General features: G+C 43.1%; 1 protein-coding gene across 1 annotated transcript in view; it reads right to left on the bottom strand.

Moving 5' to 3' along the window:
* LOC143423638 (uncharacterized) overlaps positions 1-22868 on the bottom strand; it is a 122301-nt gene extending 99433 nt beyond the window's left edge. Inside the window, exons 1-2 of the mRNA XM_076895124.1 lie at positions 22328-22868; positions 16783-17067 (exon numbers count right to left, since the gene is read on the bottom strand). Of these exons, the coding sequence (XP_076751239.1) occupies positions 16783-17067; positions 22328-22663 (621 nt within the window). The 5' untranslated portion in view covers positions 22664-22868. The remainder of the gene's footprint in view (positions 1-16782; positions 17068-22327) is intronic.
* Positions 22869-27558: the final 4690 nt, after the last annotated feature.

The raw sequence follows: 27558 nt of genomic DNA, 5'->3' as shown, positions 1-27558 counted from the left end.
ATTCCGATGACAACTGTATAATCATACATAATTATTCTATACAGAAGCTGCTGAAAGTATTCTCATCTATCTTTCGTCTTCGAATTGTTAATAATTTTTAAAATAAAGAAAAGGTATACACTATCGTCGTTCTTTACCGTTGCACGAAATTGATACAAAACCTACTCATCGTCTCCAAGCATTTAAAAAGAGCGGCCTTATTGACATGCAGAGCGAATGGTTCTTTCGAGGGGTCAATTAAAGGGAAGTATCAAGAAGTCGAGTAGCCCTCGAGCCACCCCTATCTTTCGATTTCCCCTCGATGAAACGAAATTGCGGAGCGGTCTCTGCGGTGCGTCTCGACCACGTCGTATCAAAAGATTCCCGTGAAATGGGGTGTTCGACCCCGTAGAAATCCTTGAACGCGTCTGAGAGAAGCTACGGAACCCTTTGGCCCAGTTTTCAAAGTCCGCGCGAGACTACGGCTAGGTTAAGGGATGCTAGCGTGGAGGGGTGACGAGAAGCGCCGGCTGACGCCCTCCTTCCGGCTGGTGGTTGAGGGTGAGTAGGTCAAACTTTACGACCCTGCCGTCTAGACGTCGTTGCGCCCCGTGCACGGCAGTAAAACCATTTTAAGGGGCTGTTTTACCAGCGCACTCAGCGCGAGACCTGTTCGAAAAGGGGGTGGCTCTCTGCGAGCTCCATCCCAATGGCTCGCGTTTATTTCCTTTCCACGGCGCGGCAGGATCCTCCCGTGCATCCAGACGAGCCGATGCTCGCGGCCCGGGGAATCGTCTGCGAGATTCTTATCCACCCCCACCGGGACGTGACAGAGAAATTTGAGTCGCGACGTCGCTTTCCAACCAGGGGAATTACTATGCGTATCTGTCTATGCCTGTCTCACGGAGATAATTGCGTTTATAATTCGTCACTTCAATGCTGCAACGATACGGCTAAACACTGAGAATACGACAACGTCGAGAAACTGTACTCTACAATTTCTTTCAAGCTTCAAGTCTCTCGAAATGTTACTAAAATACTTGATGTTAAATAATAGGGTTTTAAGCCCCTTTTAAGCCCCTACGAGCAAACGTCCGAATCGGGATAAGCGAATCAAACGCTCTCCACGACGCGCGACGTACGAATTCTACCAAACCTCTGGTCCTTCGAGAGGATCCTCGAGGATTCGTTGATTTTCGAGTGCACGACATGACGATTCGAGTCTTCTAATGCTCGCGACGACGTTTTCAAGTGGACCCCCATCCCCAGGATAACAAACAAATTCGTTTGTATAATGACTCGTTAGACGATGTTTCTCGATTGTAAATTGGCCCGCGAAGCGATTTATGACTAACTGTTTGAGATTCGGATTAAGAGCGAGAAGGGAAAGCCATGTTCGGTTATAAGTATGGAAGACTAGAATTTTGGGTAGAAGCGGAGAGTGAATGAGATTTTGACACTTTGTAACTCGAAAGTTTAAAGAAACTTAAAAAAAGGAACTTAAATAAAGATTTTCGATGGAAAATATTGTACGTAATAAACAGAAAATGTTCTAACAATCGTTTGGTTGTAGTAATTGCTGGAAGAAAGTAATGGTATCGGTCATAAATTTCACTAATTGTTATGTCTAATTAATCTCGCTAATTAATAACGTTACAACGTAATTCTGCAATTTTTATAAAAAATATAAAAGTCCTTGATGAAATAACAGAGGACTTATTCGTGAAATATAGAAGCAAACATTTTCAATACTTATTGCTTTCCGCTAGACACTAAAGCCGTTAAAAGAAAAGGAAACAATGGCTACTTGAAAACCAACGTATTATCATTTTTTAATTGCATTCCAAATCCGGTATGCAACCCTATCGCAGTCCTGAAAACACGTTACAGTCCGGTTACATTTTCAGCGTTCATTCACACCGCTCCTTCTCATCCGGTCGTACGTTTTCAAATCGAGATACAACGCTGAGGAATATCGACGCTCTTTTTCCAAGTTTCCCGGTTGGAAAGCCACGAGGTTTCCAATTTTCTGGATCGGGTTACGTCCGCACCTGCCGCGACTTTGACTGGCCCTGCAATTTATGCACCTGCTGCATCAAGATGCATCGAGGATCCTGAATAATTCTAGTCAACTGTCCTTTCAGACGTTTATCGATGAACGGGATCTGGTTCTTTCCCTCGTGGAAATGAGAATTCCTCGTGGTGTTGCCTATTCTGTTATAAATAGTTATATTTAAGTGCATGTTACCAATTTAACCACTGCGATGATTCTAAATTTCTACGGTATGAATTAGCAGTAAATGAAATAATTAAAAATATTGTATATGTAAAAAATTATAATTTCACAATCGTTGACAACAATACAGTACTACATATATTATATCTAGGTCTTATTTTGCATGCTAGAAATATGCAATTTAATTTAGCATCTTTCAAGCTTCTTGAAAGGAAAGACAGAGTCATTTTTAGATTTTAGTGCCACCGTTAATAAATATCCACATTTCCAAATTTGTTTGCTTCGCTTAAATACCGTTATGTTATTCCATTTATCGACAGGCAATTCTACTATATTCGGTAAATGAAAATTGTAATGAAATAAAAAAGATAGTCGCACAAATAGGCAAAACTATTCGACGTAAATATTTTTAATCCGACGCTTCCTTCAAGAGAAGCCTGAAAATAACTCCATATAAATTGAGTGAACGGCTGTTAAAAAAGAATGCCTTAAAGAAGCCTCGTTCATCCCCTTAATCCAACTCCGTAACTTCTTCGTACCCTCTTTAGCTCCGTAATAAATCGCTCGACGCACAGATGTCGGAATATTTCGAGCATTCTAACCGAGTGAGTCGAGAAGTGAGAGATCAACGAAGGTGGCCCGAACGCGATTCGAGTGATCGTTCATCTCTCCCCGGAAGAAAATTAAGGTCCGCGACCCCGATCGATCCATCCGTACGACGGAGGCCTCTTTCGCGAATCGTCGCCCGTTCGATTAGCATCAGAAGAATAAGCTACTGTGATCGATCGAGGATTCGTCATCGAATCCATCGATATTAGACGCACCCGAGATTGTCCGCGACGCCAGGTGAACGCAACGTTCCTACCTGCTGCGGAACAACCCCCTGTCGGGGGCTCGCTGATAATAACCTAATAACTCTCCGCGATTACCGCGGGGGAATAAAATCGCGCGGTATATATCGAGAGAGAGAGAGAGAGAGAGAGAGAGAGAGAGAGAGAGAGAGAGATAAAACCGAGCATTTTTTAAATAGATTTTTCAAAAGCGTTAGCTGGGTTAGATTATTCCACGAAATATGGATCCCAAATGAGAACTGGAGAATGTTTAATAAATAGGAATTCGCAGGTGAAAAGCATCGCGGGCAACGCAACGCCATTACCTTCGTTAATTAAAAGCTGCCCTCGATTTGGGGAACGTAGACATCGACGTAACCAACCCGGAGATCTCTGTGATCCCTTTGCACGGTGAAACTCGCTGTCACCGTTGTTTTATTATTATTATTTCTATTTCGCTTCTGTCGTACTCGACCGTATCTCGCCGTGCTGAATTTAAGGTCCCGGATCTAGATAGCGTTTTTAGTGTTAATAATATTAAGTAAATACGACTTTTATCTCCCTTAGCAAACCGGCGATAAAAACGCTAAGGATACTTCTTTTTTAAAGGCTAAAGAGAGCAGTATAAAAATTTTATCTTCATTCTACATTCCACCGAACTCACTTTCGTGCTGTTACCAGGAAACGGTTTTCTTTCTGGTCGTGGTTAATGACGAGTTGAAAGCAATATTGAAAGGTACAGAGAAACAGAGAGTAACAAAATTCTCCCGAAAATTCTATTAGAATCGTCAGACTGAAAACTTACCTTACTCTTGCAAATCACAAGAATTTTATTTCTAAACGCTAACCGTATCGATTTGAAATTTTAATTTTTCAGCAGGCATTAAATATGAATAAAATTAATTTAAAAATCAAATAAACATGTATATTGTGTCATCTATGCTCAACCAGAAGCTTGTAACCACATTTTTGGATAAAATGGTTAACCCTATACTTTAGCTCATTTTTTAAAGCAGTGGATGAACATTGCCATTGTTATTTACAGTTGTACAATATTACGCAAACCAAACTGCGTATTGCCTAAACAGCCTATACTGTATAAAAAGCAGTAAAGTTGGCTGAAGTTAATAAAATTAAATCAACGGATATACTAATTATCCACTTAAAATTATTGAATTTTGGTTAAACATGAACGGTGAAAGCGATTGGTGAACGAAAGCAAACGCGGGAGTACAAAGAGGACCGACCGTTAGTACTACCGTTTATTATCATTTGAAAAGGGAGAACGATTCGCGTGTGCAATGGGCCCGTTCCAGTAAATATTAAGAGAAAGAAGGAGAGGAATAGAAAGAAATAAAGGAAGAAGGAAAGAAAGAAAGGAACGCTTTGCCATTGTACGTTCCTTCAAAGTGCAGCCCCGGGTTCTCCGAGTGCGCACCGCTTCCTTTTTCTCACTTTTCTCTTCCTCTCCCACCATCCTCGCCTTCCTCTGTGCGGCGCTGCTCCTTTTTCCGGGTCGAATATCGATCCTGATATTTCTCCATCCTTTTTTTTTCAACGTCCGTACGAGCGTCATTTCCAGCAGTTCTTTCTTTCTGTTCGCCGCCCCGCGGCGCCCCTCTCCCACGCTCCGTACCACTCTCGTGCCACCCCCCGAAAGAAGTTATATTTCTCGATCTAGCGTGCGGGCTGGGCTCATCGGTCACCGGGGTGGTCGGGGGAGAAGCGGGCTGGAAACGCGACGAATTTTCTTGCAATTTCGCTACGCGGAGTTTCCTCCCGCCCCCCTTACCGTTTCTCCCCTTTTATACGCCGCCTTTGCCTCCGCCTTTCGAGGTCCATCGAACGCACTTTTCTCCCCTTTTCTTTTTTTTTTCTATTCTGTCTCTAATTTAACTCTTTCTTAGCTCCTTTTTCTTTTAACACTCTTATCATCGTTATGCGCATTGACGTTAATTGATTGTTAATGGATCGTTAACCAAGTAACGATCGAGTTTCGAGAAGCATAATTTGAATTTCTCCGCTTTTGTCTTACACTCATATTTGTTAGAAATATATGCTGGAGTATTAACGACAGACTAGTTTCGGTTATATTACATAGGTAAGTTACCGTTTCTTGGATAGCATAGGGTATTTTTTATGCAATCTTCCAATGTGAGCGACATTTATCATAATTCGGATCCTTTTTAGGCCTTTCACGTTTTCAACTTTTGACACTCGATTACGAATAGCAAGTGACTGATCGATAATTCGTGATTGCAATGTTGCGAAGGAGTGGTTTCGAGACGCGCGTATTTTCGTTGTTTCGCTAGTAAAAACTGGATCAACGGTAGTCAATTTCGAGTAATGACGACGAGACTTCGAAGGTATATATACTTCTGTTTGGTACATGTCGAGGGAGACGGTTTTTACCCAGTATCCTACCTCGAAGCTCCGGCTCTCTTTCCTCTTCATCCTTTCCATCCTGTCTTCCACCCCCCCCCCCTCTCCGCCTCGATCTCTTCCTTTTTGTACCTCCGTTCTTTTCCGGCTTTCTTTTTTTCCAGAGGGTGGTTCAATATCGATCCCGGTGGCCGGTTTTTCTTTTTCTTCCTCCTCTCTTCTACCCTCCGCGCACCTCTTCGCCCACTCCGCCGCCACCCTTTTTCCCTATTTCCGCGAGTGCCGCCCTTTTCCCTCCCTTTTTCCTGTTTTTCATCAAACTACCGGCGAGATAGAAACCGCCTCGGGCCTCGAATAATTTTATAAAAATATCTCGGTGCCCTCCGACTGACCAGCTACCGTTAACATCGCTGTCGAACAATTTCTCCCTCGGCTCTTTTCTATTCTCAACGAACCACGTGGCCAGAAGAACTCTGCTCTTGTTTTTTTCTCCTTTAACGTACCCTGTCCCCTCTCCTCCACTCAAGAAACACAATCTTCTTGTTACAAAATTCTTTGCTCATCTTTTTTCCGCTGATGCATTTTCCACTAGCGCGTCGTGGCCGTTCGCCCTTGTTCCTTGGCCATCGCAGGATAACTTATGCAAACATTTACGTTATACTCCTGGCTTCTTTGTTTCACCGTGTCCACCGTCTTCCCTCGTCCGACACTTCACCTCACGCAGTTTAATCCATAAAGTCCGGCAATCGGCGATCGTGCCCCTCCTTCGAGATTCATTCTGGCGCTAAATCGCAGTTTTTCTTACGACCCCCTCTCTTGGCTCACACTTTTCGAGATATCGATCTTCGTCAATCGGTTCTCACCGGCGATCGTGCGCGTTGGTCTCCTCTCTCTTTCTCTCTCCCTTTTTTTCTCTTTTCGGATTCCCTCGTGCCTTCATTCCAACCCCCACCTTCCTTTTTTTCGTCGACGGCAACTTCCAGTTCGCGGCGACGCCCGGGGTAACGTTATTCTTCCGGTTTATGGGGCAGTTCGCGCGCTTTACCGAACAATTTGCAACCCGTTCGTCACAATAACGGAGAACTTCAATTACGAAAAATCTGTTTTTCAATGTGAATGATGTGGTGTACCACCCCCTCTTTACGAAATGATAGGGGTGATGATATTGGGTTAAACAGAGACTGGATGTTTTCGTAGCATGAAATTCCAAATTTTTGCGTCTGGGTGTCGCGGCTATTTTTATATGAACGTATATTTATTTCGCCTACGATTTGGATCCGTCAACCACAATTAAGTTAGGTTTCCTCGTCAGGTTTTGTCATTAAACTCAATAAAATTAGTCACTTTAAAGTGGTCTATTTCACTGATGGAATGAAGCACGCGATAAAAAGTTAAAAACTTAATAGGTTAATGGGTTCATACATTATAAGCAGGGGACCGTTTCGTTTTTGACCACTCTGCGATAAATAATTCCTTCATAAGAACGTTCTCAATTTCACATTCTTAATTTCCCCATTTATGTCGTTAAATTTGGTACCGAACGATCCACTGTTCCACAGATTTGCTATTTTTCTAGCCATTTGTTACGAATTTCTTTAATTTTCAAGAAAAAACTTAAGGATCAGATATTAGATAGTGTTGTTGGACTATTTAATTACGCGAATCGCCAAGGATATCCAGCTCGCCTGACAGCGTTTTTTGATCCTCAATATCGCGCGACAGATGGAAGAAGTCGTCCCCTTTCTCTCTCCTCCTCTATCGAGGTCCATCAAATATCGGAAAGATGGCGGCAACATTGGTAGCTACAGCTCTTCAAAGACCAGTCCAGCGCCCGGTTGCGTTTCCTTCCATTTCCCGTCTTCCCCCGTCACAGCCGGAGGTCAAATATCGATTCTGATATTTTCACTGGCTTTCTTTCCTCCCTTCCGCCCCCCTCCCCCTCCCCCTCGTCTTCCTCTTTTTCGCCTCCCTCGCAACGAACGCCTTCCACCTTCTGTTCCTCTCTATTTTTCATTAAGTGGCGGACACAGGATGCGAGACACGCCGCTCAATAGAGGTACAATCCGCTTTGGAGAAAGTGTAGCCGACATTCTCTCGCCCCAAGACACCTCTACCACCACCGAGGATTTCAACTTCTCCTCCTCGAACGTTTAATCTCGCGCATTTTCTAAGCTTCCCGTTGTTTTCGTGTCTATTAATTAGTTTTAACATGGTTTAAGCTTATATTCCGCGTATGGCCAGAGTCGCAAGTAAATATATAGATTACAAAAATGAAGTCTTATTGACGGATCTTATTGATAATGAAATCGAGGTGGTAATATTACAGATTAGGGGGAGAAAATGGGGAAATGGAGCACTTTTTGATTTTTAAGGTATATATTTCTGAGGTATCTATTAATCAGATGTAAAACGTACATGAAAATGGTAGTTTAGAAATCTGAGTTAAGGTAGCTGTAACGTGGAAATTCAATTATTTCAAAGCTATGCAATTTTCCCTAAATTTCGTGAAGAATACGGTTTCAAAAATTGGGGTGGTGTAAATTTATTTTCAACTCTTACCCTGTATAACCATCGAGGGTTTCACGTAAATGTCCCTTCGAACGAAATTACGTGAACAAAAATTTCATTTATTTCATTTGCCAACTCTCTAAATTTCTTCATTAGCTTGCTACAAACTTCCCACTGAACCGAGGTATCAAAGGACACTATCTTCTCAGCCATCAGAAATCTTTTTAAACTTCTAAACTTGAAAATCCAAAGTTCACACGTTTTTGCTATTTCGCTCGTATTCCCATGCACGCAATTTACTTCCCTTATCGTTCGTTTCACTCCCTCTCGCGCAGCTCATTTCATCGCGATCACGGTATTTACAATTTTCTCCTTCACTCTTTTCTATTTTTTTCGTTCGAATCGGAGAAATCAGGGTGGTGTACACGTTCTCAGTGACGTCGATTCGATCGTTTCGCAAAGGAAAGGGGTGAAAAAAAGAGGGAACGGCGAAGAAAGTGTAACGCCCAAGTCCCTTTTAGTAGTCGAACTTTCATGATTTTCTTTTGGCCGAACTTCCTCAAAGCCCTGCTCTCGAACTTCCGTAAATCTCGATTGTGACACGCGGAAGTAGTTGAAAGTTTAAACGCGTTACTTCACGCGCGCCTCCTGCCCCACCGATTTTTTCACCAGTTTCCTGTCGCTTGTTTCGTCACTATCGTCGTTTAGAAAGTGGATTTTGAAAATGATAATCAAACAACTATGATAACAGAAAGCAAACCGTGATACGAGTAGAAACCAACGAGTATTTTTATGCTTCGAAACCTCTACGTCTTATTAATTTTCAAATTGTTTTTGTGAGATAGAGTAAATATATGAGACGCTAAAATTTTAACAAGAATTATTCCTGCTAGCACAATTTGAATGAAATGGTAGAAAATTTTTAAACACGATTATTAAAATGAAACTTCAATTGATTTTTCGTTATTTGAAAAAAAAAACAATAGCATATATCTATGCACGATTATGATAAAAATTCTGTAATATCCATAAGGTTATAGGACATTGGAATCTAAACTAAAATTATTGTTAAAGATAAAAGATTATATTTCTCTCAGCGCATACCGATCATTGACTATTCCGCCTTTAGTTTGGCTCCTTGGCCAAAAGACTTCGCTCCTCTCTTCTCATAACGATTATTAAAACTAAAACAAGAACGGCATCGTCGTATCTCGCAGGTCGAACCTATAAATAATCTAAACCTTAGTCTAAACTCTGAAAATAATTGACTTTCTACAATATTTACTATAAAAATCCTCCACGCTTTTAATTTTTCTAAAATTTTCTACACAAAAAAAAAATAAAAATAAGAAATGGAATTATAATAATTCGACGTGCACTCAACTTACGTCAATTTAGAGCAGAATGCAAAACGTTTGTATATTTGAGAATCTTTTAAAAAATGTAGGAACGCGTGAGGAACATTTTCTTCCCCCTCAGCCTAACTTTAGGCTCTCGGCTTGTCTGGTTTCGGTGCGATCGAAGGAACGCGAGTTCCAACAAATTTTTTCAGAACGTTGAAATGGATCTGTCGGAGGCAAGAAAAAAATTTGTGGGGGACACCCGGTCGCTCGATCGATTCAATGAAACGCCACAGCGTCTGTTACTCGTCATTAAAAAACACGTGGCCGTCTAAAACACTGAACCTACTGTTTCTTCGCGACATGCGTTCCTCCGCGCCATTTTAACGATCTGACAACACGGAATGCATTAATTAGAACCTTCTCCTGCCTGTTCAAGACATGTTCCCCTCTGATACCAATTCTCAGGTTCACGCAAGATTTCGTAACTTTTTTTTTAATTATTTCAATTTAACGTTAACAATATCCTAACCTCTCATCCCTTTTACAACTAATTAAATTTGTGAGGTTAATAGTTTCTTCGGAGTTTGATTCTTAAATTTTTTAACCACTTCTGTCAAGTATAACTATCACAATTTATTCCAAACGAAATCTCGTTTTCAAATTTCAAGAAATTCGTCTCATTGTATCGAAATTACTCAAATATTCTTCCAAAACGTTTAATACAAAAGAAACTTCCAAAAAGAAACCTTCTTTTTGATTAGGTTTTGCATTTCATTCTCGCAGTGTTAAATTATAACATGATTAAAAATTGAATTGAACTTAATTAATTAGATCCTAATATACTAGGTTAGAAATTTGGATCCAAAAGTCCTCGGAACCAGCTAAAAGATTTAGCCAGCTAAATCCTCCAAAAAATCTCTCAAGCCTCTCTTCCGTAGAAAGCTCCGTAGAAGCGACCAACCCTTCCGCGCCTAAGGCTCGCACCTTCACCGTAGAGAATTGCTCGTGACACCGTAACCCGTCCCGTAAACCGGATAATTATGATCGATGGCAACGGGAGCCTAGCCTCCTAGGATCCGCCCGAGTCACGTACTCGTCTACGAGACGCACGACTCTTCTTTCGCCGTTCCCATATCACCGATGCAGAAATTCAAATTCTTTATCATTAATAAAAATTAAAGAGACACCCGAAAGAGGGAGAGAGAGGAAGGAGTGGATGGCTGTGGGGCACCCCGAGGGCCAGTCAACCTTTATCTTACCTGGGCCACAATAGCGTGAGACTATGGGCCCTTTGTACTCCACTTTTACCGTCATCTGCATACGCACCCCTAGCGCTTGCATCCCTTTCGTCCTCAGAGATGCTTCCTCCTTTTTTTTTTTTATTTTTTGTCTCCAACCAGAGTTGGGACGCGGTAATCTCCGGAAGAAACGTTCGAACCGCGTCTCTCATGGGTGCTAATTTTTTTTTTATTATAGCTCTTTTGCGTATGTCTAACGGCATTTACTTTGGGATTCTTGGTTACGTCTTCGGGGCTAACGGTTCCTGAGAGATGTCTGAATGGCTTTTTTTTTCAATCGAAACGGTTAGAGTGGATTGGGTATACTTTGTTTTTGGTAACACTATTTTGGAATTCCATTATCTATAAATATTGTGTTAATTCATTGTGTTCTTGTGGAAATATAAGAGCTGTGTGTTGCAAGTTGAAAAATTCAATTGGCGGATGTTAGTAGAAATGAAAAATTATCTTTGTATCTTTAGCGCCATATTTTTGATACATTTATTTTCGATATTTAGAAACGATGTTGCACCTTTAATTGCAAATTTTTCAGAATTTTAATAAAATAAAAATTCAACTATTCTTACAATTCGGAAGCATCTAAATAAAATCACGAACTTTTCTCTTGTTGAAGCTCAATAAAAGCACGACCAACGTTTTATCTTCGCGGCTTCGTCAAAAAAATCCAACCCCATCGACTTCAGAAACTGTTACTTTCCATCCTTAAAAATTTCACAGCTTTCCGGCTCTGCTATTATGAACCCTTCAGGGAAATAACCCCCCGCAGACATTGTCGCAAGCAGAGAGACAATGGACATCGTCGCATCGACAGCCAACCCCTTTTCCTGGTGACGGTGTCACAACATTCGGGTCCAGGACTAAGTTATAGCCCTTTTTACCATCGCCGTTTCCATCTTCCGATCCTTCTGCCCGTGTCCGCCGAGGCGTAACGATTTCTCGCCGATTCCCTTTCGTTTATTTTCTCCCTCGACTATAGTAGATGCAGAAACACGCTGCCAGCCTGCGCTTTCGATTCGCGTGACTGCCCGCACTTCCGAGCTCCCGTTTGGGGGTGACTCGCGTAGTACTACTTACGGGCAACGAGTTCGATGAGCAGAATAATTGTGGATTCAGAAATACAGTATTGCCAATAAGTGTACGACAGCATTCGAGTGTTTGCAAAACGCTAGAAATTTTAAAATTAATGAAATTTTGAAAAAATATATTTATTAAACACTATTGTAATTCCGCTGGCACTATTTGCAAAAGAAAGATTGCAGAAAGAAATATTCAAATTAGCAAGTCGCGGCAAAAAAGGGACTGTACTGCAACCATGTCCGATCGCAATTTATTCTTCTACCTTCCCAACCCTATCAAAAGATCTCCGATAAATTAAATCAGTTCAAGCCGACTATACTATGTATAATATTCCGCGCGCGCAAAAAAAGAACGGAATTCCTTCAGGAAAACTGACTAAGCAAACGTTACACCCGTAACACTGACTCTCCTTGAAAAAAAAACGGTAAAAAAAAAACAATGAAATCAGAACGGCCGTTGAGTTTTGATACACAAAGCTGGTCCCAGGAACGTCGAAAAAAAATTATGAAAAAAAAAGAATCAACGGTAACCCCTTTCTGGATGCGTGCATACCCGCGATACGTTACGCGAAAATTCATTAGCCGATCCAGATCGCTCGAGGAAGGGGTTGCTACTCCCGTGACGAACCCGTGGACGAGACAATGAGCCGGCTCCTGTATCGCGGCCGGTTTTTTTTTTGTCTCACGTCGAGCAGAGACAAAAATACCGTTGCTCTACGATTTGCATCCCCGGTTCTGTGGAACGAAGAGGAAAATGAAAAAAAAAGAACAAAAGAGAGAAGATCGTGGAGCGGAGTGCAAAAAAAGCTTCCCCGAAGGAGGAACTGAAAAACGTAACGCCTCGTAGAGGGGGTATTGGAAGGAACTGGAAGGATGAGACACAAGGTGGATAAGGGTGGGGACCGGGAGGGGGATAAAAATTGGCAACAGGGTAGGCGAGCAGGGCCATTATTTTAATTTTCGTCCCGACAGAGCGTGGCGCAGGGGTAGAACGAGAGAATATCAGGACCGAAAGAGAGTAGTAGAGTCTTCCTTTGCATAATCTTCATGGGGTAGTTTCTTGCAGGACTCTCACGCGGCACGGGATGTTCCAGTTAGTCGCTTCGGGCCGGTGTTTTCCAAGGTGTTTTGCATCTTCACCTTCAGGGTGAACCCCAGTGCCATCCCTCTGTATACGCTTTAACCCCACCCCTTAGCTAGAAATTACCCTAAAGAGCTGCTCTAAGCGTTTTAAGGGATTAAGGTCGGGCAGGCGTAAAAAAGCATGGAAAAAAGGGTTGACCACCCGCTGGGTGAAACCGGCGACAGATTACAACATTCGAAAACGTGTTTACAGGGGCACCGACGACGGCCTCTTCCGTTTCATCCCTCTTGTTACGCGCCGCACGAGGCTCGCTGCCATTCGTGGCCTTGGACCAGTTCGAGAAACTAGGCTTGACCTAATTTGTACCTGGCATGTTTCCTGGTTTCTTTCTCCTGTTTTTTTTTCCAGTGTTGCTTGATGGAAGATCGTTTTTGAGTAATCGAGTTTGTCTTTTCTTTCGTTCAGAGAAATCTATAGGCGTATGCTCTACAGAACGGTTGGTTTTTCTATTATTAGATTTTGAATACTAAAAGCAGATGGACTCTTTCTTTGTGTGACGAATTTAGTACAAATATTTTAAGAAACTTTCTTACATTTAAGAGAAAAATAGATCGGAGGAAAAAAAGTTTTTAAAAATTGAATACCAAATTGAAGAATTGTAACTGGTTCACGCCACCATTTTTGTCTATAAACACCTAAGGATAAAATATAGAAAATATATTTGTGCTTCACTGGAGTTACAATACTTCACGTACCATTACTTCAAAATATAGCATGCTTCACTCAAAAATAAAACTACATCCCTACACCTCATAAAATTATCATCCAAAAGTATTTAAGTAAAAACGTACATCTCTATCATTATCAGCGAATTATCAGATTATACGTATCAAATAATAATCGATTCTCCCCGATGAACTCACCCTTGTTTTCTCTCTCAGCTGAAATTTCGAAAATTGCGCCTTGTCGGTTGTAAAAGTGCAATCAAAGAAAGAAAAAAAAAAACAATCCAGCCGACGACCCTCAATTAAATTCCTCCGCGACGCAATCGATCATCCCCGAAACACTCGAAGGGGTTGAAACTGCACAACCCGTATGTGTTCGTATGCAGATCGCTCGATTGTCTTCGCGTCCTTCTTTCTTTTTTTCTCTCGCCTCGATCAACCCCCACCCCTTCGCCAAGGAAAAGCCCACAGCCCGTCCCGTGAGAATCTACGGGGCATTTGCATGCCGCGGATTATTTAAATCGTACCCCTATTGTTACGGTTCCTTGTTTTTTCCTCGAGGCCTCTCCAAGAGTCCCATAGCGTGGGTCCTGCGGGCACCCGAAGCTAGACAAAAAACCGGCTGATCTTTCTATGGGGCCCACGGAAGCGTCTTCCGCATCCAGCGATCTGAACTCACCCTACTGGCACCCTGACCGGCCATTCGAATCCGGGAACGCGATTCGCAGCACCTTGCTGTATACCGTGGTACATGGGATCCGTTCGTGGTACGGTAGCTTTGTTTCTGGCATGGAAAGTCGAGGGCAGGCTTTCTGATTGCTCCGATTGTCGTTGAAAGGGGCGGGGATTCTGTTATACTGGTTTCGATTACTTTAAATTGCTGATGTTACAATCGGTTATGTGGCAGACGTTTCAAGACTGTCTAAGAAAGGCTGTGAAAGTTTACCAAGCAGTTTTACAATAACCAAGAAAATAACGTTCTAACAAGGTTCTGAAAGAAAATTTCGAGACAGAAGACGGGAGTGATATCAGAGTATTCTAACATAGAAAATAGAATTAAATATACCTTTTATATAATACTTAATATAAGAAATGTATTTAACGAAAAATCTAAGTTCAACGAATCTGCTTAACTATTTAATCACTACAGTATGAAGTTTCGCTACATTTGTCAAACGAACGGTGTCATTGAGAGATGAAATCTTTCGTCGTAAAAGAAGAAACGTGTTCCTTAGTAATTACAAATTAGACTGTCACAGATAAATAAATAAAAACTCTATAACTAACTATTTTTCAAGAATATTACACGGTATCCGCAAAGAATCCGTCATCCGTCCATAAAAATTATTTCCAAGTTCTTTTAAAAAAAGCTTAGGAAGCCATTCCGTGATTCTCAAATGAGAAAGGTATCCGTAATGCCGCGGCGTACCGAAACCTCTCCGAATCCGTGCGTATTCAAACGAACCCTCTCTCTCCCCTGTTGTCTCGTGAGCATTTTTTTCGCGCTTCCGTCTGTTTGTTTTTTTTCTTCATTCACCTTAAAGGCGGAGCGAGAAGAGTATGCAAAACGATCACCAATCCTTTCCAGCGCCTCTCGTCTCCTCGTCATTTTTTCGTTTCTTCTTTTTCACCAACACCCATCGACCTCTTTGTCTTCGTTCCCGCGTCCCTTTCTCTCTCTCTTTCTCTCCTTTCTCTGCCGCTTTCTAATCCAACCTCGTCCGAATTATGCAGGATTCTCGTGTAGAGACACAGACCTCGAGAGAGGGACACGGAAAACGAAATTAAAACAGGGGTAACTCGTTCGTCGCAAAAAAAAAAAAAGAAAAGAAAGGAGGGAGAGATCCTGTCTTCGCGTGCTTTCAGGGCCTCCTCGACGACATCGCGGGACCTAACGACGCCGTCTTCCGGGCGATTTTATTTGGTGCTCGTCGTTTTTCGTTCGTTGATCCATTTTTTTTGCTCATTTTTTATCCGTAAGAAAACCGTGCGGTCTCTATGCGTTTTCCTTAGGGAACTGTTTTATCTCGAGACGATTTCAATTGCATTTAAACTAAAATATATTCGTTAGGGTCAATTACCTTTATAGTAGTATAGTTAACGTTAAATTTTGTAGAATTTTTTTCGTTAAATTAGAGTGTCGCTCTTTGAAGTCGATACAGGAATTTCCGTGGAATGCAATGCTTGTACAAAGCATCTTTGATTTCTCAGGTGATTACAAGAGACGATAGTACTGACCATTAGATTGCAATATCCCCGTCTGAAATAGGGCTCGATTATCTGATCTCCCTACTACAAGAAGAAAGTTCGCATGGTGAAAAGGGCGTGAGAGAAACAGTCAATATGAGATTTTTAGACGTCTGACTCCTTTTGCTGCGAATTGTGACATCGACAAAACTCAGTTTAAAAAACAAACTTTGCTTTCCATTAAAATTCCGTAACAAACTTTACGATCAAAATTGTTCCGATCATACATCTTTTGATACGAATTTTACGTTTGTTCGTAATTTTTACCCTTTCTTGGATATATTCATTATTATTAGGCCGTTTCCATTTTTATCTTTTTCTGAAACTTACATTTCGTCAGAAAGAATAAAGAATAACAGCAGTAATAAATATTATTAGCGTTACTAATTACGCGAGCAAGAAAAACGAACGAATAGGAAACTGAGAGAGCGTAATATTACATACACACGTAGGTGAACGACGATTAAAGGGAGAAATTCTGGAATAAAGACATCCGGCCGGAAATGATTTTACATATCTTATGAAATATAAAAGTAAAGCCGGTTAAGAAAGAAACGAGTCGCGATTTGTCCTCCTCGTAAAGCTCTCGCGACGAGGAACGACTTAAACGCCGGCCTCTTTGTAGCCAATTAACTGGTCCCTGCCTCGTAATACTCGTAATACGACGCATATAAAATTAATCCTCGAATTATTTCATCGCACTTGCCAAGCTGCAGCCCGGTGCTCCAACTGTTACGATAAAACCGATGGCGGGAAACTTAGGTAGAGATTCTTCTACGTTCTGATTAGCTACCATTTTGGTACCATTCAAGACCGCGCATTTACTGTACAAACACGTATCGCGGATTATATGCACAAAGTTTGCTAAATTGCGTCGCTATAATTTATTAATCAGATTCGCAATGTCAAATTTCACTATCCCTACTATGATATATAAATCAATGTCCGATTTTATTTAATTCTTTTGCTCGTTTACGGTTAACAATTTCCATTGCTCGACGAATAAGAGAGGTTTCAAATAAAAAATAAGGAACTTCGGAGTAGGAGAAAAATGTTGAACACACAGGTACTCACATCGCTGGAGAGGCCATTGTTCCACGGATAGGGTGGTTGCGGAGGTGACTGTTGTTGATGATGAACACCGCCGACCCCTGTGGCCGAGTGTGGATTGTGGATGTGCTCCGCCATTACGCTGACCCAATGGGCCAATCCACCGCCTCCGGTTGCGGTTGGGCCCGTGCTTCCGGTTCCGGTGCCAGCCGTACCTCCGCCACCGCCGCCGCCGCCGCCACCGCCGCCACCGCCTCCACCGCTCCCGCCGCCCTCCTCGCCACCCTCGGACCACGCGAAAGAAGCTTTCTGCGGAACAGAGAGGCGGTCAAGTTAATTACCGATCCGATGGTTAACCCTTTGAGTGATCGGTAAAACCACCGCGTTAACGAAAAATCTATCACAATATCGCGACAAAATTACTTGTCACTTCTTGTCTTTTTTTAATCATTTTGCTCGTAGAAAATCCGAATTTTCTAATATTCCAATAGACCGATAGCTTTTAGTTTGTAAAGATCGAACCATTCGTTGAACCGAGATTTCGTTCTACTTGTTGCGCGACTAGCACGATCGAAAAAATGAAGAAAACGCGCGGTGGATGAAGCTCGGGTAGTTTTAGATAATTTGCACGGTGAACGGGTGGAAAGCGAGAGAGGTGATTCGAGAAATAAAAAGGAAACCGGTTGTTAGATTTTCCCGCGAGTCAACGATTTTCGAGAATATGACCGGCCAGGCGATTAATCCCCGCTTCGAGCATTAATCACAGTAATTATGAGGCTCGCTCGTCTGTCCAGGCTGCTCCATCGGATATTCATGATCGAACGCACGAAGAAGAGCTGACCCATTAATAAATTGATCGATAAATCAGCGAGCGTGGCGCCCAGACACCTGAACAGGCTAAGCCGAGATTCCGCCTCCGACAAAGTTACACGCCGATACATTTTACGTATGCCGTTACACGTGTGTTCACCCATGGGACCGTGAAGTCTCCATTTTTTGCAAATCCATTTTAATAACTCCTTACGCTCGTTCCTGTAACCATACTTCTCATGGAGACGCGAGCCAAAGATAAACTTTTTGCATTTAAATGCGTTAACTTTAACTTTTTTTTTACTAATCGATCGAGACGTAACGATCTCTATATTCTATTTTCCTGTTATTGGTAACGCCCTATTCTTTAATAACAAAGAGAAGTTAAATGTAACATCCAACATATATATTAACAATATTTGAAAATCGCACAACTGACGAAACGAAGAACAAACAGCAGTGTTTCAAATATAACAGCCCTTCGTTTCAAGCAGTTGCATTGAATACTTTCTCATTTAAGTTCCAGTATATGTGTTTCATGTGTCTCAAGACACAATGTTTTCAAATGTAGACTTAAGAATATTAGTTAGTAATATCAATTAATTAATTACTGAAGAAAGTGAATAAAAATGATTGAAAAATGTTAGTTATTTAGAACAATATATAAAAATATAGGTGAATATGTTTCTCGTTTTGTATATGAAACAGCCTAAATTATTTTCACTCGACAAGTCTCAAGGATTCTCGAACGAAATGGTTTTCGAAAGAGTTAACCGTCTTTAAAGAACAGCAGGTTCGCGATTCGATAGAAATAACCGTGGCGAATGTAATCGGGGGAAAATTGACGGGATAATTGACAGGGGGTGAGAAAACGGTCGAAGAATCCATTTATCCTCGCGGAACTCGAGGACGGGCCCAAAGAACCGGCGCTTGAGAATAAATCGTCCCGGCGAATTCGACTGTGCATAATTGCGCAACCGTCACAGACATCGATTGTCCGTAATAAGAAATTCATGGCCATTCGGCAGAGGGAAATGTCAGATGATGGCGGATCGATACATCGTCGAACGCTAACCCTTCGCCTCCGCCGGAAATAGGAACGAGCGAAAATAATATTTTCCTTGACGTCCCGTGGGACGCAGGCTAATTGAATGGCCGCGTTAATGGTTAATTGAACGGTGACGTTGAATGGCGACGATCGTTCGTGTAATTAAACGTTATTAATACGATTCGGATGGTGTTCGTTGTCTGGTTAAGTAACTGCGAATTTTCACGTCGTTTCCTTAGGAAAAGTTCCCAAATTTCTTTCATACTATTTATTCATTTTTTCCTTTTTTACTTTCTTTCATATTTATATATTTATATCATTTGTAGGGATGACATTCGTGTTAATTAATTTGTTGCTAACATTGTCGATTTTGTTTTTGGTAAAATTTTGATAGTATTAATTATTATCGATTAGTTTAAAATTCCAGCAAGTGTTCCTAAATTCGCTACTTCCGTAAAGTTCAACGAGCAGCAATTGAACGATTACTTGTTCGAGCGAGTTAGCAATGACCATTTCTATTGGATACATACGAAACGCGGCTTGGTCAGTCCTACTTATTATTTGGTACGTTCGATTGAAATAATTGGTATAGACGTTGGTAAGACAGATTTATAATTAAGAGATTGTAAAATTAGAGACTTTCACGGATGATACGTGTGTAATTATGAACGTAACTATAAACTTATGCTTGTTTGCAGAATGCTTGGTTGCGTTGGTTCTTTAACTCGAAATTAGCTAAAAATCAAGGATTTTTTATTCAAAAGGGACCGTTGTCAAAGTGTAAAGTAAAAGTTAAACGGAGCGATCGTGCCAAAACTTCTTTCCACAGTTTTTCCGCTCGCAGTTTAACACCCTGCGAACTACGTGAACTGGTAATTAGGGAGGCGGCGGATTCGATTGTTAATTGATGGCGCAGCACGCATCCGTGAGAAAGCTCGTTAGAAATCGCAGAACGGATTGCTGGTTCCTCAAAGGACCATCCCCCAGGTATCCCGAAGGGCTGTTATTTCTCCCGAGCAAGGGGGATGATGCGTTTCATTATTGCCTCGCACTTAATTACACGTTCTCCGACTGGTCCGCGTTCTGTGCGTCGCCAGGCTCGTTTTCCTTTTTCCTTCCTCTCTTTCTCCTCGACTACGTTCAACAAAACCTCAGCTATTCGATTCTGCTCAAAGGAAATCGGTTCGAATCGATTTTCTATCTACACTTTCTAACGCTCGCTTCTAGCGTTAGAGTAACCGGATCTCTCAACTAATTTAGGGCTGTGATATAACACTATCTAACACAGATAACGAATGATAACGTTATCTCGATACTTTAATTAATACGTAATAATAAATACGTACATATAAATATTAATTCGTTATTTATGCTAACAAAGTACTTTTCCGTTTTAATAACTTCAGATAATGAATGGTATTATTGATGTATCTCGTTATATGTCTCGTTTTCTCATTAAAAAAAGAATAGCGCATTCAAGAGTTTAATATAAGCGGTAGTATACATCTTTTAGAAGATAGAGAATAGAAGAGATAGAGATGGATGATAGCCAGGAATTCCTTTGTAAATCAAAGTTCCTAAAGACTTTAAAAAAATGAAGTAACATCATTCGTTAATTCGTACTTACACCGTACGAAAACTGAATAAATATTTATACGCAAAGAAATCAAAGCGCATCGTTGAGAAAAATAAAAGATAATTTTGCTTTTTTTACGAATAACCCCCCAAAAAAAGAGCAAACAAAAGAATGAAAAAAAATACTCGTTAAACGAAAGCGTAATTGGGATAGGTTTTTTCAACGAGACGATTTGGCATCGTTCAAAGTAGAAAGCGAAAAAAAGAAAAAAAAGTAGAGAAAAGTGCGTGCCGGATTTGGATCAAGAGTTGTCGTAGAATCAACCGAGCCGAGCTAAAACCACGAACGTGCCAAGAAAAGTTGCCTGGCGGCGATAACTCGGCCAGAGGCAAAAGGAAGCAACAGGAAGTCAACGAGGAGGATCGTGCCCGCAGTGAGGAATTAATGAATTAAGCCGCGGAAAAATTTCATCCGTTAAGAAAGCGTTGCTCAGATGACGATGATCAGAGGGACGTTCCACGTCTGTTTACACATGCCGTACGCAATTAAAAGGAAATATAGCGCGAGAATGGAAACTATTCGAAACATACTTTTGGGCAATGTTTAGTTGAAGCGTTTAATTAAAGGAAATTAAATTTCCTTCAAGTGTACGTTACACTCGAGTACTTAAGAGTACGTTTAACGATATTAATACGGAATTCACTTAAAACAATTAATATTCTATACATTTATTTCTACGTCATGATAAATTGAAAGAAAACGAAAAAAAATGTACAAAAATTTTGTATGTAATATACATGATAGTTTATTTACTTTAATAATTAATTTATAAGAAAACGATTTTCACAGTTCCACGAAGTAACAATCGAATTTATACAAGAAATACAATAGTAACCACGACGAACCAGTTGGAAATAATCGAGAGATAATTTTTAAGAGGCACGAGCTGCACAGAGGAGAATGACGAAAGAGCCTTTTCGTTCGAAAAGGGCGAGGGGCACAGGGCGCAGAGACAAAGCGACAAAGTAGTTCGAAAGTCGAAGACTCGATTCAACGGCGAAACAAAAAAGTAATTGCGAGGCAAACGGGATTTCCTTCTCGGCAAGCTACGAAATCTCTCTCGCCGCGTTGCATCTGCAACCTCCTTGTTTTCCGCATCCATTACACGAAAACTCGTCTCCACCTACGTATCCGCTAACTTTTTAACCAACGACTTACGCGAAACGCTCGTGAGACGCGACGCAAGTCTGAAACTGTTTTCGAACGTCTCGGATCGAGTGTCCCGTGATTCTTCGTTAAATTAAACGGCCAATTACAATATCGTGTGAACCATAAAAAGTTTAAACAATATCGAGTCGTCGTTCGTACGTCTCGGTTTTTCCTTAATTCGTGCATAAATGAAGAAATTTCAATCCTTAAATCGTAACGTCAGCATTCGCTATAGCCTTTCTGATAAATGGCACCCGAAGCAAAAATTATAAACTGTGTTCAAATCATTATTAGAAGAGTACCAGATGATCTGTAATAGTATTCTCTTAATATAGGAATATTGCAACTATACAAGTTAAAGTATTCTACAAAGTATGGTATAAAAATTGCTTGTTCCTTGGTGTAGGTACCACGGATCGTTTCCATTTTGGAACAATTTGTGAATTTGTTTTCCTCCACTTTCGGGAGCGACTTGAATCGCGCGGAGAAGGGTAGGTCAGCGAAGACGGTGAATTTTTTGGGGATTATTGATCTTGATGCTGTAGCTTTTAGAACGGCTCTTACAGGGCTACTGTTTACCACGGAAGTTTCCCTCTTTTTACCGAATACTCTTCTATTTTAAGGAACAAAATCGCGTTTCGACTGTTTCGACCATAATTAAAGGATTAATTAAAAATGATAATTTTTTATGAGAAAAAAGAAAAATTGTTCACAATCTCATCTATCTTGAAATAACCACCTCGTATCGAAGACCATTCAGCTCAGGCTTCCATATACGTAATTGAACATAATCTAAAGATTCGATGGAAGCAGGAAGAAGAAACAGAAACATGTCGCAGCGTATCTCTATCGATGGAAGATAGACGTCGTATAAGACAAGGAGCGAAACAAGGGGATGATTTAGTGTGGCAGGACGAAGTGCTAACCTCGTCGTGGTCCTCCCTGTGCAGAGCCAGGTTCCTGGGGAAAGCCGGCACGCTGCTCACGGTCAATCCCTTGAGATCCTTCAGCTCCTTAAGGGCGCCAAGTGCATTCAGGTTATCCTTTAGATTGGCCAGATTAAAATTAATCCCCTGCTCCTTGAAGTTCAGGTGCCTGTTGAGCACGGTCTTGCCGAGGGCGCTCGCCAGCAGGCTGTTGTACAGCTCGTTCCGTAGTATGAACTTCTGCTCGGCGGGCCCATCTTCTTTGCAGGATACGTCGTTCGAGGAGTCCGAGTCGACCTCGACTGACGAATTCGACACGACGCTCATCGTGGACATTTTACTTTATCTCTCTCGCCCGATCAGTCCCGGTACGCGGCGTTTATAAAAAAATACCGATCTCGGGGAAGGACCTCCTCAGATGTGTTCCTCTTTCTTTTGGCTCTTTCTTCGGCGAGGTTCTCTTCGATCGGGACACGCGTACTGAGAGGTTAGTTACGCGTTGGTTTATTAAAATACCTGTACATGTGTGCTCCTTGCGTGTATATAGGAATATATAATTAAATACGCTTTCCAATTGTGTATATATAATATAGATGTATATATATATATATATATATATATATAGATTTGCTCTTCTTCGCTTAATCTATCGTGTCAATACTTTATTAGTGGTAATAACGGGGCGAGAATCGTTTCGTTCAAAGAGGTTAAAAACACCGGTGATGCGAGTGTCGCGGTCCAAGGATTGCTTCAAATGTAGTAGCGGCCACGTGGCAGCTACGGACATACGAACGTCCAGAACGATGGAGGTTCGAAACGGGTCCGACAGGCTGACCCGGGCACGGGATCGACTCGATTAAAACTCGCGAATAATTGCACTCTGTCTGTTCGCTACAGCCGCCCCGAATATCTTCTTAAATTCGTACGTTTTTTATTGCCTGGCGGAGCTGGACGTTGCGGAACACAGTGCTCGGTTGCTCGAGATCACCCCCGAGAAGGTGTAACCCTTCACCGGGCCGTCCCGTGGCCCGTGTTCGTCTCGCGATGCTGTCGATTCCGATCCCAGCCGTCTACTTCTCTCGTCTCCTAGTTTCTTCCGATTCGTTTATTCCTTTCCTTTTTCTTTTTCCGCTATTTCTTCTTCCTCTTATTACTTATCCTACTTAGCGTTTACGGCTTATCAATATTATCAGTGGTCGCCCGCGGTAAACAGGCCGGCGCGACGAGGCGTCCGCGTGAAAAAAACATCGCGTCGTGGCGTTTAGGAACTTTTGCGCGCGCAGCTCATTACGCATGGCCGCGGTCTTTCTAATTGGCTGGCTAATTAGCGCGGGAGGGTGGCTCAGGTGCCGCGGACACGAGGTTCTCCTCGGCGTGCGTGTTCGCGCGTGTTCCGCGCGTCACCCCGCGCTTTTTCCCACTTCTTGGTCAGCGGCCGAGCTTGGACACCTCTACACCCGGTTAGAAACGCGACTCGATCGCCTCTATTCTTACGTCCTACTTTGTTAAGCGAGGTGCGCATAAAACACGTGAAAAATAGGAACTTTGGTTGATCGTTTCAGCGAGCCCCGGCCCTCTGGCTTGCCCTCACACTATCCCGGCCACGCTCCCGTCCTCTCTTCCGTTCGTTCGGCCACTCTCTTCATCGACGTGCAACAGCGTCGTCATCGAGCAGCCGCCCGGTTCTTACGACGATTTCACCCACGATTTCGCCTCTGGAGGTCCTCCTCCGCCTGGACGGAATCGTCCGTCGCCAGGTAGAAGGAGAGGAAGCGCGATGAGAAGCAGAAGAAATAGAGATAGAAAGGGGAATGGGAACGGATTGAGGAACATCCTCCTCTTCTCGTTGCATCGAGGAACATCGTTAGGCGTCCATGGAAAGCGTTCTGTCCTCAGAGTGGATGCCTTTTTCTTTCACGGGTCCGCACGGTCTTCCAGGAGGCCCGATGGCCTCCCTTCTTCATGTCCAGTACCGCAGTGGGGGTTCGAGACACGCGATTGGTGGAGCGTGGGCCCAACGGCCGACGAGAACTACCGAACGAACGCGACGTGACCCGATCCGATGGGCCGTACGGCCGTTCGTGCCTTTCCGTCCGCGTACGGTCGGCCTCGTGGCGATCTATCGCGCGGTGGTGGGGGTAGACGTTCGGTTAGTCGCGATTCGAGCGTCGTCGAGTTAATTAACTCCGGGCCTCGACGCGAAGCGGTACGAACGCGCGATCTCGTCCTCGATTCCGTAACAATCGCGTAACGCCGACGCGTAACGTCGACGTTCCCGGACACCGCGAGTCTCGTCCGTTGACGGAAACCGCGTCGCGGCTCGCGAGAGAAGGGGGTTGTCTCCCGAATCCCAGTTTCTTATGTGAGCGCGACCGCGCGACTGGTTGATGCAGTCCGCGGCGGAGCATAAGGAAGCGGAAGCTCGCCGTTCCTTCCCTCTTCGTCGGTTCTTCTCCGTCGCGTCGCACTTCTGCCGCTCTTTCCCGTCCTTTTCCATTGCTCCGCGCCTCCTTGTCGCGCCGCCGGCCAAGGAAAAGCGCGCACGCTTCGCCGCGGCCGCCGGCGTCGTCGTCGACGTCGTCGTCGTCGTCGTCGTGGTGCCCTCCGTCTTTTGCTTCCTTTTTATCCGCTCTCTCTTTCCATCCACCCCCGGTGATTTCGTCCCCTTTCAACGCTACGCCGGTCTCGCTCGCGCCACCCTGTATCTATCTCTCCCGCCACAGCCGCCGTAGGAAGCGGGTGGCTGGGTGGAGGTAAGGAGAAGCTCGTAAGGAAGAAGGAATGCACGGGAGCGAGACGCCGGTGCGGTGGATAGACGGAAAGGTGGCGAGAGATCGAGAAAGGGGTGGTGGGAGAGACCGAGAAACTCCACAAGGCGGAGGGTGGTGGAGAAGAAACGGAGAAAAAGGAGCCGACCCAAGAGTGGGATTCGCAACGGGGGTGGGTGAACGGCAAAGGATAGAGGGAGACGTATCCCGCGAAGAAACAGATAAATATAGATATTTTTACTTTGGCCGTCCACCTGGAGAGAGAGAGAGAGAGAGAGAGAGAGAGAAAGAGGGAGAGAACCGAAGAAGCGGGTGAGGGGTGTCGAAGGCGTAGGAGGATAGAGACTGAAGTTGGTACGAAGGGGGAGAACACTCGTGGGTGGTAGAGAACCGGGCTGTTGGGGGGTGTACAGAGAACAGAGGGGAGGGTGTTGCACGCTTCCCGCCCCCCAGACCGAATTGGAAAAATGGAAATAATAAGAGTCGTCCCCCCGGGGGGGTTGCATGGCGGGCTGCACGAACAGCCAAAGGGGTTGTAGGGGGTGCAGAAACGGAGGGTGGCCCGGGGTAGGTGGGATGGGTTAGAGGAGTAGGGGTCGTGCGCAGTGCAGCATGCGCCGTGGCGGCTAACAGTCGAACACACATCGTTCCGCACTTTCGTGTGCGAGAGGTCCACTCTCACGTGTGCTACTCTCACCGGCACGGCGGCAAGAAAAGTGGGGCTTGGGGGTGGAAGATCGAGAAAGGGTCTCTCTCTCTCTCTCTCTCTTTCTCCCTCCTGCAGTACCTTGACGGGCACGTCGAAACCAACATGGCCACCAGTTCGAAAGACTTGCCACATTCCGTACATAAATTAACCCTTGTGCCCGGTCCGCTCCCGGTTCTTTTGTTTCGCTCTAATAAAGTATCTGTGTCACGATGGAATCCGATTGCCGCCGCGTTCTCATCCCTTTGATGCGTCGCTTCTTTAATTCCTTCCCCTTTCAATTACGCTTTACGACTCGGTTGCCGACAGAAATTTGAAGAGAGGCATTCCTCTTTCGGCTGGACATTCCCGCCGAACCGTCCGCGAACCCTTTCGTCTCTTCATATTATAATCGAATCATCCTATTTCGAATTCGCATCTGGGAAACGGACTAGAAGAACGTTGTTGCTGAACATAATCCCATACCTTTTTCTTAACCAAACGTTTAATTCGAATGTGGTGCGGAATCGATAGAGGGATGATTTCGATCGCACGAAAAGGGTCGTTCGTTCGCTCGAAACAGCGAGTACCAACGCGAGGAGACGAAAAGGAATTCGTTTCGGGACAGTTCGTTCCAGTTTTCGCGACGGTGATCGAACCGTCGAGTTCTTTTCTCGCAAGCGAAGATGATTGTTTGTTTGTTTGCCAGTGGATGCTTTATCGGGAGCGGTAACGAGACGCAGTTTAAACGATGGCCCTCAATAACGGTAGTCGAGGCTCGTGTTCGTCCCGAATGTAAAAGTAATACGCCCAACGGAACGGAAATCATCGTTTCTCTTCGGTCGCGATTTAAGTGATAAATAGCATCGTTGCGAGGTGAACGCGGAACGGATGCGTTTCCGTTCTACGACTCTCTTCTGTCGAATTGAAAATTTCCATCGGTTCGTAGAAGATCGAGGGTTAAATGATTACCTTCTTGGGAATCGAATTTGATATTTCGATAATACGGACGATTCAACGTCTCGCTTGAGAAATACCTTTATTAATACAATTCCGAGTGTTTACTGTTACATGGATTTAATCCGTTCGAATTCACAATCGAAATAACTCGCGTCTCTGTTTTTCAATATTTTTACGTAGGATACGTTACATGTCCGTAAACGACTGCCCTTATTTTCCGACACATTCGAGACGCGGGATGTACCCAATCGGTGCCGTAGCTAAACATTTCTACGCACGATATATTATCTCATTTAGAATTGTAAAATGCTTTAATCCATTCATTGTCAATTGCGAGATATCTCGTAGTAAGCGTCTATGTACCAAAACTGATGATTCGTCGCGGAATAAGTGTACACTTAATAAATAAATTCTTGGCGCTCAGAGTAAAACGTTGTAATTTGTCTGACAGTGAATCGGTTAATTGAATTACAAACTTAGAAAAAAAAAAAAGACAAATAAGTTGAATGTTGTGCTAAATCAGTCTACAACGATATATGAAATTTTAATTACTTATTGCCGGGCAAAATTGTGTCATGTTACCGATATCATATATTATTGCAATTTGAAATAAAAAATGACAAAAAAATCGTCTAAAAACTACCCAGTTTCGTTCGATGAACGACAAGGAATCGACAAAGAAACAGCTACCCTACCACCCTGACAAAACCCCTTTCCCCATTGGAACCGCACGGACTCGATCTAGCACGAAATCCTCCACTTGTTATTTCGCTATCAATCGGCGTAGAGCATTCAGATCAGACATCCCCGGTGTAATA

This window comes from Xylocopa sonorina, chromosome 5 (genome assembly GCF_050948175.1).
Source record: "Xylocopa sonorina isolate GNS202 chromosome 5, iyXylSono1_principal, whole genome shotgun sequence".
Classification (NCBI taxonomy): Eukaryota; Metazoa; Arthropoda; class Insecta; order Hymenoptera; family Apidae; genus Xylocopa; species Xylocopa sonorina.
Note: the sequence above shows the minus strand (reverse complement) of the source record. Positions and strands in the feature narration are given on the sequence as shown.